Genomic DNA, 12,925 nt, shown 5'->3' on the forward strand with positions numbered 1-12,925 from the left:
CCCACACAATAATAATGGGAGATTTTAACACCCCACTGTCAGCATTAGACAGATCAACGAGACAGAAAGTTAACAAGGATATCCAGGAATTGAACTCAGCTCTACATAAAGTGGACCTAATAGACATCTACAGAACTCTCCACCCCAAGTCAACAGAATATACATTTTTTTCAGCACCACACCACACCTATTCCAAAATTGACCACATAGTTGGAAGTAAAGCTCTCCTCAGCAAATGTAAAAGAACAGAAATTATAACAAACTGTCTCTCAGACCACAGTGCAATCCAACTAGAACTCAGGATTAAGAAACTCACTCAAAACCACTCAACTACATGGAAACTGAACAACCTGCTCCTGAATGACTATTGGGTACATAATGAAATGAAGGCAGAAATAAAGATGTTCTTTGAAACCAACGAGAACAAAGACACAACATACCAGAATCTCTGGGACACATTCAAAGCAGTGTGTAGAGGGAAATTTATAGCACTAAATGCCCACAAGAGAAAGCAGGAAAGATCCAAAATTGACACCCTAACATCACAATTAAAAGAACTAGAAAAGCAAGAGCAAACACATTCAAAAGCTAGCAGAAGGCTAGAAATAACTAAAATCAGAGCAGAACTGAAGGAAATAGAGACACAAAGAACCCTTCAAAAAATTAATGAATCCAGGAGCTGGTTTTTTGAAAAGATCAACAAAATTGATGGACTGCTAGCAAGACTAATAAAGAAGAAAAGAGAGAAGAATCAAATAGATGCAATAAAAAATGAAAAAGGGGATATCACCACCGATCCCACAGAAATACAATCTACCATCAGAGAATACTACAAACACCTCTATGCAAATAAACTAGAAAATCTAGAAGAAATGGATAAATTCCTCGACAAATACACCCTCCCAAAACTAAACCAGGAAGAAGTTGAATCTCTGAATAGACCAATAACAGGTTCTGAAATTGTGGCAATAATCAATAGCTTACCAACCAAAAAGAGTCCAGGACCTGATGGATTCACAGCTGAATTCTACCAGAGGTACAAGGAGGAACTGGTACCATTCCTTCTGAAACTATTCCAATGGATAGAAAAAGAGGGAATCCTCCCTAACACATTTTACGAAGCCAGCATCGTCCTGATACCAAAACCTGGCAGAGACATAACCAAAAAAGAGAATTTCAGACCAATATCCTTGATGAACATTGATGCAAAAATCCTCAATAAAATACTGGCAAACCGAATCCAGCAGCACATCAAAAAGCTTATCCACCATGATCAAGTGGGCTTCATCCCTGGGATGCAAGGCTGGTTCAACATACGCAAATCAATAAATGTAATCCAGCATATAAACAGAACCAAAGACAAAAACCACATGATTATCTCAATAGATGCAGAAAAGGCCTTTGACAAAATTCAACAACCCTGGCCGGGCGCGGTGGCTCACGCTTGTAATCCCAGCACTTTGGGAGGCCGAGGCGGGCGGATCACGAGGTCAGGAGATCGAAACCCTGTCTCTACTAAAAATATAAAAAAATCAGCCGGGCGTGGTGGCGGGCGCCTGTAGTCCCAGCTACTCGGAGAGGCTGAGGCAGGAGAATGGCGTGAACCCGGGAGGCGGAGCTTGCAGTGAGCCGAGATTGCGCCACTGCACTCCAGCCTGGGCGGCAGAGCAGGACTCCGCCTCAAAAAAAAAAAAAAAAAAAAATTCAACAACCCTTCATGCTAAAAACTCTCAATAAATTAGGTATTGATGGGACGTATCTCAAAATAATAAGAGCTATCTACGACAAACCCACAGCCAATATCATACTGAATGGGCAAAAACTGGAAGCATTCCCTCTGAAAACTGGCACAAGACAGGGATGAGCTCTCTCACCACTCCTATTCAACATAGTGCTGGAAGTTCTGGCCAGAGCAATCAGGCAGGAGAAGGAAATAAAGGGTATTCAATTAGGAAAAGAGGAAGTCAAATTGTCCCTGTTTGCAGATGACATGATTGTATATCTAGAAAACCCCATTGTCTCAGCCCAAAATCTCCTTAAGCTGATTAGCAACTTCAGCAAAGTCTCAGGATACAAAATTAATGTACAAAAATCACAAGCATTCTTGTACACCAATAACAGACAAACAGAGAGCCAAATCATGAGTGAACTCCCATTCACAATTGCTTCAAAGAGAATAAAATACCTAGGAATCCAACTTACAAGGGATGTGAAGGACCTCTTCAAGGAGAACTACAAACCACTGCTCAATGAAATAAAAGAGGATACAAACAAATGGAAGAACATTCCATGTTCATGGGTTGGAAGAATCAATATCGTGAAAATGGCCATACTGTCCAAGGTAATTTATAGATTCAATGCCATCCCCATCAAGCTACCAATGACTTTCTTCACAGAATTGGAAAAAACTACTTTAAAGTTCATATGGAACCAAAAAAGAGCCCGCATCGCCAAGTCAATCCTAAGCCAAAAGAACAAAGCTGGAGGCATCACGCTACCTGACTTTAAACTATACTACAAGGCTACAGTAACCAAAACAGCATGGTACTGGTACCACAACAGAGACATAGATCAATGGAACAGAACAGAACCCTCAGAAATGATGCCGCATAGCTACAACTATCTGATCTTTGACAAACCTGACAAAAACAAGAAATGGGGAAAGGATTCCCTATTTAATAAATGGTGCTGGGAAAACTGGCTAGCCATATGTAGAAAGCTGCAAGTGGATCCCTTCCTTACACCTTATACAAAAATTAATTCAAGATGGATTAAAGACTTATATGTTAGACCTAAAACCATTAAAATCCTACAAGAAAACCTAGGCAATACCATTCAGGACATAGGCGTGGGCAAGGACTTCATGTCTAAAACACCAAAAGCAATGGCAACAGAAGCCAAAATCGACAAATGGGATCTCATTAAACTAAAGAGCTTCTGCACAGCAAAAGAAACTGCCATCAGAGTGAACAGGCAACCGGCAGAATGGGAGAAAATTTTTGCAACCTACTCATCTGACAAAGGGCTAATATCCAGAATCTACAATGAACTCAAACAAATTTACAAGAAAAAAACAAACAACCCCATCAAAAAGTGGGCAGAGGACATGAACAGACACTTCTCAAAAGAAGACATTTATGCAGCCAAAAAACACATGAAGAAATGCTCATCATCACTGGCCATCAGAGAAATGCAAATCAAAACCACAATGAGATACCATCTCACACCAGTTAGAATGGCCATCATTAAAAAGTCAGGAAACAACAGGTGCTGGAGAGGATGTGGAGAAATAGGAACACTTTTACACTGTTGGTGGGACTGTAAACTAGTTCAACCATTGTGGAAGTCAGTGTGGCGATTCCTCAGGGATCTAGAACTAGAAATACCATTTGACCCAGCCATCCCATTACTGGGTATATACCCAAAGGACTATAAATCATGCTGCTATAAAGACACATGCACACGTATGTTTATTGCGGCACTATTCACAATAGCAAAGAGTTGGAACCAACCCAAATGTTCAACAATGATAGACTGGATTAAGAAAATGTGGCACATATACACCATGGAATACTATGCAGCCATAAAAAATGATGAGTTCGTGTCCTTTGTAGGGACATGGATGAAACTGGAAAACATCATTCTCAGTAAACTATCGCAAGGACAAAAAACCAAACACCGCATGTTCTCGCTCATAGGTGGGAATTGAACAATGAGAACTCATGGACACAGCAAGGGGAACATCACACTCCGGGGACTGTTGTGGGGTGGGGGGAGGAGGGAGGGGCAGCATTAGGAGATACACCTAATGCTAAATGACGAGTTAATGGGTGCAGGAAATCAACATGGCACATGGATACATATGTAACAAACCTGCACATTGTGCACATGTACCCTAAAACCCTAAAGTATAATTAAAAAAAAAAAAAAATTAAAAAAAAAAAAAGAAGATATACAAATGGTCACAAACATGTGAAAAGATGCTCAACATCAATAATTACTTGGGAAATGCAAGTCATAACCACAGTGAAATTCCACCTCACATCCATTAGGACGGCCACCATTAAAAAAAAAAAGTGTTGGCAAAAATGTGGGGAAATTAGAACTCTGTGCACTGTTGATAGAAATGTAAAATGGTGCAGCTGCTATGGAAAACAGTATGGTAGTTCATCAAAAAGCTAAAAATAGAATTACCATATGATCTAGCAATTCCACCACTAGGTACATACTCAAAAGAACCGAAAGAGTCTCCCATGTATACCAATGTTTATAGCAGCATTATTCACAATACCTAAAACATGGAAGCAACCCAACTGTTCATTGAGAGATGAATGGATAAGCAAAATGTGATACAGTCATCCTTTGGTATCCATGGGGGATTGGTTACCAGACCCCCCACAGATACCAAAATCCATAGATCCACAAGTCCCTTATATAAAATGGTGTAGTATTTTCACATAATCTATCCAATCCTCCCATATATTTTAAATCACTCTAGATTACTTATAATACCTAATACAATGTAAATGCTATGTAAATAGTTGTTATACTGTATTGTTTAGGGAATCATGGCAAGAAAAAATGTCTGTATATGTTCAGTCCAGACACAAACATCTGTTGTTCCCCCTGAATATTTTCAATCTCAGTTGGTTGAACCCACAGATGTGAAACCCACAGATACAGAGGTTGTATATGCACACAATGCATCTATATACAATGGAATATTATGTAGCCTTAAACAGGAAGGAAATTCTGACATATGCTACAACACAGATGAACCTTGAGGACATTATGCTAAGTGAAATGCACTTGTCACAAAATGACAAATCTGTATGATTCTGCCAGAGTTACTTAGAGTAGTCAAATTCATAGAGACAGAAAGTAGAATGGTAGTTGCTAGGGTCTGGGGGACTAGGGAATAAAGTTATTGTTCAATGGATGTAGAGTTTCAGTTTTACCAGGTGAAAAGCGATCTGGAGATGGATGGTGGTGATGGTTGCACAACTACGTAAATGTACTTACTATCACTGAACTGTATGCTTAATGATGGTTAAGATAGTAAACTGCAGGTTATGTGTATTTTACCACAATAAAAAGGAAAAAATATATAGTTGAGGTCTAATCCAAATGAAGACCTTTGTGTTCAAAGAATCCTAGATTCCAATTTCAGCTCTGCCACTTACTGGTTTGTTGTCATCAGTATTTACTTAGTCCTTTTTTTTTTTTTTTAAAGATAGGATTGCTCTGCCTCCCAGGCTGGAGTGCAGTGGCCTGATGATCTCAGCTCACTGCAGCCTCGACCTCTCAGGCTCAGGTGATTCTCCCACCTTCACCTCCCAAGTAGCTGGGACTGGAGGTGCGCACCATCATGCCTGGCTAATTTTTGTATTTTTAGTAGAGATGAGGTTTTGCCCTGTTGCCCAGGCTGGTCTCAAACCCCTAGGCTCATGCAGTCCACCCACCTCAGCCTCCCAAAAGTGCTGGGATTACAGGAGTGAGCCACAGTGCCTAGACAGTCTTTTCTAAAGCTAATATTTCTGATCTATAAAATAGGTCCAATAATTAAAGAATTAATAAGATAACACATAAAAAGATCTTACTACAGTGCCCAACTCAGTGCCTATGACAGTGTGCATCAAATGCATCCCCTTCCCTTACATTCATTATGTCAATAATTCAAATATATATCAAATGGGATCAAGAAGGAATTGCAGAGGTTTTCCCTTATAGCACTGCTATTGAACTTATCTCATTTTTGTTTGGGATGCTTGGATGAGAGAGAAGTCTCCTAGTTTGGTTGCTAGAATTTATGTCCCTCGATGCCAGTACTATGTTCTTTTACCTCATTCAGTGTCCATTTACCTCATTAAGTGGCCAAAAGTGTCCATTTCCCTCATTATTCTAATATAGGCCTAAACTTAGATATTATGTACTTACCTCAATTCCAGCTGTACCCTGAGGAAAGGGGTGGAGGGCAGAACAGCTTATCCCAATTTCCTCTCAATAATTTACCAGGTTCTTTTAAACAAACAGGCCTATTTTAGAGGAGCAGTGGGCCACAAAGAAAGTGCTGTCACCAGCTGCCTAGCTCTTGTGAGCCCATACCTTGTGTGCAGGGAGTATCTATTCTATTTGTTCATACTCTCCCACTGTTGACTCCAAAGCAGAATACTCTGTTTTGGGTGTTTTTCTAAGGAGAGGTGTGTCTAGAGGAAAGTGCTATGTTAGTGACCCTTCTTGGACCATGACTTTGACTGCTACTGACTATCATCTTCAGGAGGAAGCCAAAAAATGGCAGACTCAAGTCTCAATCCATCATCCAGACATGTAGGATATGCATGGAAGCCCTTCCTATGTTTACAGCTCAGGCCATCTCTTCCCTAACCCCTCATCCAACAGGGACCCATTGCTCACTAATCCACCTCCTCCAAAAACCTACATCAGAGAGAAAGGGATGTATTTTCATTGGCTAATTTGTTCCTATGATCCACTTGTTAGAATCACTGACCTGGTTATTAGTACTTCAACTGCTTTCTCTTGCAAAGGAGACCACGTTTGGTAATGCTAGAAACCACATTCTTGTCAATCGGCAATGATGAGATCAAGGTTGCTACTTTTGCTTTCTTGTAAGCCTTATACTTAATCAAACTAGGTGCTTAGTCTCTTTTCATCATCTCTTAAGGAGAAATAAACACAGAATAGAAATGTCCTATATGCAGCATAAGGCCTCATGTAGAGGAGACTAAAAAAATTGAAGCTTTTCCAAAAGACACCATTTCAGGTCATCTATTTTAAGTTCTCTCTCTTGCTCTCTCTTTTTATATTTGTATAAATTTAAGGGATACAAGTGCAGAGTTGTTACATGGATATATTGCATAGTGGTAAAGTCTGGACTTTTAGTGTATCCAGGACGCATATAGTGTACATTTTACCCATTAAGAAATGTGTTACCCATCACACCCCTCTCACTCTCCCATTCTCCTGAATCTCCAGTGTCTATCATTCCACACTCTGTGTCCATGCATACAGATTATTTAGCTCCCACTTATAAGTGAGAAGATGTCACTCTCCATCTCTAAACATTTATTGAATAGGTCACTCAGCTTATAGCCTCTTCCTCCTATAGTTTATTTCCTACACTAAAGTAATCTCAATAATTCAAGTCTATTTCTCTCTTTCCGATTTAATACCCTTCATTAGTTCTCTATAGCCCTCATTTTGAGAACAGCACACAAGAAACTTCATGATATGTCCCTGTCTATTCTCTAGCTCAACTCCTACCAGTCTTTTTCTTGCTGTTTGGGCTAAAGTAACACCGAACAACTTACAGTTCCCTGAAAACATTTGTCTGTTTCAATCTTCTTAGAATGCCTAGCAGAGTATCTCTTCCTTACCCTGTTGACCTGGTAAGCTCCTATCAATTTTTCAAAACCCAGCGTGGACTTCCCTTTTCCAGAAAAACTTTCTGACCCAAAGTTAATCACCCCCTCATAGAGTTGTTGCTCAAGTCAAGTAATTAATAAATGTGTATTGTTTAGAAGAGTGCTTGGCATGTGGTGAGCTCTATGTCACTGTTAGCCATGATGACAATGACGATGATGAGATTCCCTTACACAGTAATTGACATATATGTGGTCAGTGAATATTTTTCCAATGGTGTTGAATTTGTCAAATAAATGAATAACATGGAATAAATGCTATTCATCTTACTGTGATAAAAGCTGGAGTACAGGTTGCTAGGGAAGCACACACCCAGGAACTCAACCTATTCAGTTAGTGAGAAAGACATGCTTCCCTGAGAAAGACATGCTCCATGCTGGGTCATAAAAGATAAATATGAAAACTGTCGCCCGGCACGGTGGCTCACACTTGTAATCCCAGCACTTTGGGAGGCCGAGGCAGGCGGATCACGAGGTCAGGAGATCGAGACCACGGCGAAACCCCGTCTCTACTAAAAATACAAAAAAATTAGCCGGGCATGGTGGCGGGCGCCTGTAGTCCCAGCTACTCGGAGAGGCTGAGGCAGAAGAATGGCGTGAACCCGGGAGGCGGAGCTTGCAGTGAGCCAAGATTGCGCCACTGCACTCCAGCCTGGGTGACAGAGTGAGACTCCGTCTCAAAAAAAAAAAAAAAGAAAACTGTCCACTTCAGCCATTAGATATATATCAAGCTACTTAAGAGTGGAGTCCTCTTTTTAGTCATTTGCATATTACAAGTACCTGTTGTGTTGCTGGGCACAGCAAGTGTGAGAAGGCATTCAATGAATGAAAAAATAAATTCAAATGTTAGATGTCTTCCATGAGCTCTTCTAGAAGCTTTAAATATTATTTGGTTTGTGTAACAATCCTGTAAGGCAGTTTTTTTCTGTCCTACATTACTAATTGAGAAATCAAACTTTGGTAAATTTGTGGACCTTTGTGTATTTCAAATTTTCTTGCTGTTTCATTGTAGTTTCAGAATTGATTCATAGCTTTTAGATTTTTAAATAATTTGCAATTTTATTTTTGAAATAAAAATTTTCCCCATTAAATTCTAAGTGTTTTGTCCTGGTATACTTTATAATGACTGGCTAGAATTTCATTTTATAACCTAGGAATTTCTTCATTTACTTGGCATGGCCCTAAGACATAATTTCTGTTCAGTTTCAAAAGCTATGTATTTGCTTTACTTTATCTTTTTTTTTTTTAAGACAAGGTCTTGCTTTGTCACCTAGGCTAGAGTGCAGTGGTGCCATCACAGCTCACTGCAGACTAAACCCCGAAGGCTCAAGCAATCCTCCCACCTCAGCCTCCCAATTAGCTGAGACTACAGGTATGTGCCACCACGCTGAGCTAATCCTTTTTATTTTTATTTTTTGGTATTTTTTTGTAGAGACAGTGTTTCACCATGTTGCCCAAGCTGGTCTCAAACTCCTGGACTTAAGCTATCTGCCCGCCTCAACCTCCCAAAGTGCTGGGATTACAGGCATGAGCCACCACACCCAGTCTGCTTTATTTCTATCCTAGGTTAATAAGTTCCTCAAAGATAGAAGGTTTTAAGAGAGTGTGTCAGCTATTTATATATATAATAGTGGAAAGGGGGATAAGACTTCCAGTAACTTTTCCTTTGTCATTTCTTTCTTTCCTAGTCATTTTTTTCTTTTCTTTTTTTTTTTTTTTTTGGTGTGTGTGTGTGTGTGTGTGTGTGTGTGCCCTTTAGTAGGGACGTTCATGGAGAGAGAGATGAGCAGAATTATTTGAAAGTTGTTCTGGGAACTTATTCTGAGTTCACCGTACAACTGACCAGAGACTCCCCATTTCTCCCAGAGTGAGAAGTTGCACCCAACTCAAATTTCCACAGGCCTCAAGGTCTCCAGTAGCTGGGCATCTGGTTTTCCCAGACAACTCTTAGAATCACTTGGCTTCTAAATGCAGATTACCTGGTGCCTAAGTAGTTTGAAGTCCACTAATAAGATTGTTCTCATGTGCTCCCTCTAAGACAGGGGGACACTTAGGAGGGCAGGATCCCTTTGCAATAGCACAGATCCACAATCTCACTGGCACAAGCAGGTCCATAGCTTCTCTTGCTAACTCTGAGTTAGTAACTTCTTCCAGCCCATAATGGGTCAGCCATGAGTTAGGGAAGGGACAGATCCTGGGCTAGGCTATCTAAAGAAAACTTCACTGACTTTGGAGGATGCAGAAATAGAAACAAAAGATAAAAAGACACACACACACACACACAGACATGCACACGTAGCACAAACAGACCTGGAGGCAGCATAAACATGTTATGAAGGAAAAGTGGTAAAGGCACTGGTCTGACCCTAAAGAAAACTGTGTGTATGTAGTTATCAACATCTCTAAATAATAATTTTTATTAAACAATCTATCTCCACCTCCAATCTGCTTACAGGAGACATAAGTGCAACCAACCATTTGAAACCTAATTTCTAGCTGAGCATGGTGACATACACCTGTAATCCTTGCTACTTGGGAGGCTGTGGCAGGAGAACTGCTTAAGCCTCGGAGCTATAGTAATTCATGATCTTGCCACTGCATTTTAGCCTGGGCAACAGAGCGAGACTCTGTCTCTGTCTCTACTAAGTAAATACATAAATGAATGAATAATAAAAATAAATAAAACTTAACTTCTCATTGTATATTAATTCCATAGCCACTTATTAAGTCTCTACTAAGTATATACATAAATGAATGAATAAAAATAAATAAATAAAACCTAACTTCTCATTATACATTAATTCCATAGCCATTTATTAAATCCGTACTATGTGAACAGCCATGTGCTAGGTATTAGGGATAGGATCATTGACAAAGGGGGAAAAAGTACCTACTATAAATCAACTAATACAAGCTAACAATGTCCAGGCCTATGGGACCAAGCACTTTACATGTATTATGTCACTTTATCTAATTTAATCCCTATAGCAAAACCAAGCAAGTATTTTATCCTTTTAACATTTTTGAAATATGAGTGTCACAGATATTGAATAACTTGCCCAAGTTACATGGCTAGTATAAAGTTTATAGACAATTTGACACTGTAGCCGCAATTCTACTTGTGCACCCTATCCCCCCCCCAATAAAGACAAGAAACCAAACTAAGAAACAAACCAAACCGCAAGAGTTATCTCCATTTGTAGATCTTTTGTTTGTCAATAAATTCAATATAGTCTTTCCGTCTCACTCCAAAGCTGCTCTTTCTAAAGGCTCTAATGACTATCTCTGATCAATTCTGTATCCTCACTACTTCCGTGAAGCATTTGCTATAGCTGACCACTTTCTTCTAATTGTAAAACTTTCTGCTCTTGACTTTTATGACATCGCCTTCTTACCTCACAGACTACTACTTCTCAGTCTCTTGCTGGTTCTTCCTCCTCCTCTGCTCAACTATGAAATGTTGGAAGTTATCATAGCCCAACTCTCCATCTACAATCTTTGCTTAGATAATATCATATAGTCCAAGACTAGGTTTCATCAATAAATTAATAGCTGCCAAGTTTATTTCTTCACCCTGAACTATACCCCAGACCAATATATTCATCTGTTTCTTTGACATCATCACTTGCATATCTTGGACTTGATTATTGTTAATGACCTCCAGATAATGACCACCAGGAACACAACTATAGCTGAGCAACTTGGATGTATTGCTTGTTTCAGTACGTGAGAATGCACACCATGGGTAACCATGGGATGTCTTAGGAAGAGGGTGTTAAAAAGGACTTGTTATAGAATTTGAGTTTGTGTTAGGAGATTTACGGAAGGGTTCAAGAAAGAGGGACTTTGGCCTGGATTGGAAGCTGTAAGGAAGCAAGGATAGTTCTATAATTGGGTATTTTAATAAGTATTATGTAGAAGGAAGGAAGACTAGACTGAGGCTAAAAATATAATTGGTAAAGAAGCAGCAGGCACTCGTATTAGCCAGGATAAGGAGATATTCGATCATTTTTATGGCTTGGGCAATGTTGATGTTGTGTCTGTGTTCAGATATGATTACAGAGTGATCTTACTTTTGTCTTGATCTATCATGGTCACAACTCTGTCTTGTCTGATGTTCTGTGAAATTGTTTATGTTCAACAGAAGAATATCAATGCTTAGCTGTGATTGCCAGGCCAGCTTAAAGCAACAGCAAGCCAAGCTGGTAGTACCAGGCCATCTCTTGGATGTCATGGTCTGCTTTTCTCTTTCTCAGTATCCGCACTAGAATTCTTGATTTACTCTCTTCCACCTCACTCAATCAAAAACCATTACCTCACAGACTTCCCTTCTATGTGGCACTACCACCCACACATATGCTAGCCCCAAAACCTAAGATTCACTGTTGATGATGCCCTTTTCTTCATTTTCCATAGCCAATCACCAAATCCCATTGTCATTTTTCTTTTATTTCTTCCGCCATTGTTCTGGTCCAAACTACCATTATCTTTCTCCTAAACATGAAGTGCATCCTATTTCCTCTGCTTCCACACTTGCCCCTCTACAATCCATTCTCTTCATAACACATAGATCATACTACTCCATTGCTTTAAAACTTTCAAATAGCTTCCAATTGTACTCAAAATAAAAGCTAAACTTCTTACCCTGGCTTTCAAGGACCATGGTCTGGCTTCTGCCTAACTCTCCACCCTCATCTATCTGGGACTATCTTGCCGCTCACTCACTATGCTTCCCCCACACTGGCCTTTCCTGCCCTGCCCCTGCAACATACCAAATTCTTCTTTCTGTCTGCATTTGCCTTGTCCTTTCTTTGCCAGGACAACAGTCTCCCTACCAGCTCTTTCTCATCCAGGTCTCTGAGAGGACTTCCCTGACCATCTAGATGCCACCTTCCTGGTCAGTATCACATCTTTTCATTTTATTTCCCTCAAGTAGTAATCAATACCGGAAAGAATACTGTTCATTTATTCATCCGTTATTGTCATCGCTTCATTGGAGTTTAGCTTCCTACAGGGATGGTGTTTATCTTGCTCACTATGATTCCAGCCCCTAGAAACCCATCTACCTCATAGCCAAGGGCTCAGTAAATAGTATACGCTGCCTTCCTGCCACTGTGCTAATTTCTACTAACACAGCCACAAACAATCAGCAATTACATTTTCTGCTTGTTTTTAACGGGGAAGTAGGGCACTCAACGAAAAGGAAATAAAAGCAGAGTCAAGAAAGTGCCTTTTATCCATGGAGTGCCCAGTGTGAGGCCACGGTATATAGGGATGTGTCAGCACCTGAGGTTTTTCCTTCTCTGAGCTAGCTTCTTTCCTGGAAATCATGTTGGGCCGTTGGGCCCTTAGCCTTACGGTTCATCCCGTTTTTTAAGATCATCTCTGGGCTTCATTCCCGTAACCACTCTTCTAGCTGGCCAAGGCGGCGGGAAGAAACCCCACCCTCTTGCGCAAGCGCCCAGTAGCGGAATCCGCGGGGTCGA

The 12,925-nt window shown here is 40.2% G+C and overlaps 1 protein-coding gene across 7 annotated transcripts in view; it reads right to left on the bottom strand.

Moving 5' to 3' along the window:
- The window catches only part of HFM1 (helicase for meiosis 1), a 240,238-nt gene extending 227,326 nt beyond the window's left edge, over nt 1-12,912 (bottom strand). For 6 of the 7 annotated variants that reach the window (XR_010117472.1, XM_063625391.1, XM_063625386.1 and 3 more), the window contains exon 1: nt 12,726-12,912. Coding sequence is in view for 5 of the 7 variants with exons in the window: in XM_063625391.1 (XP_063481461.1) it covers nt 12,726-12,770 (45 nt within the window). In the remaining 2 variants the exon portion in view is untranslated. The remainder of the gene's footprint in view (nt 1-12,725) is intronic. The other variant, XM_063625390.1, reaches the window with a different exon arrangement.
- Nucleotides 12,913-12,925: the final 13 nt, after the last annotated feature.

Source organism: Symphalangus syndactylus, chromosome 12, assembly GCF_028878055.3.
Source record: "Symphalangus syndactylus isolate Jambi chromosome 12, NHGRI_mSymSyn1-v2.1_pri, whole genome shotgun sequence".
Classification (NCBI taxonomy): Eukaryota; Metazoa; Chordata; class Mammalia; order Primates; family Hylobatidae; genus Symphalangus; species Symphalangus syndactylus.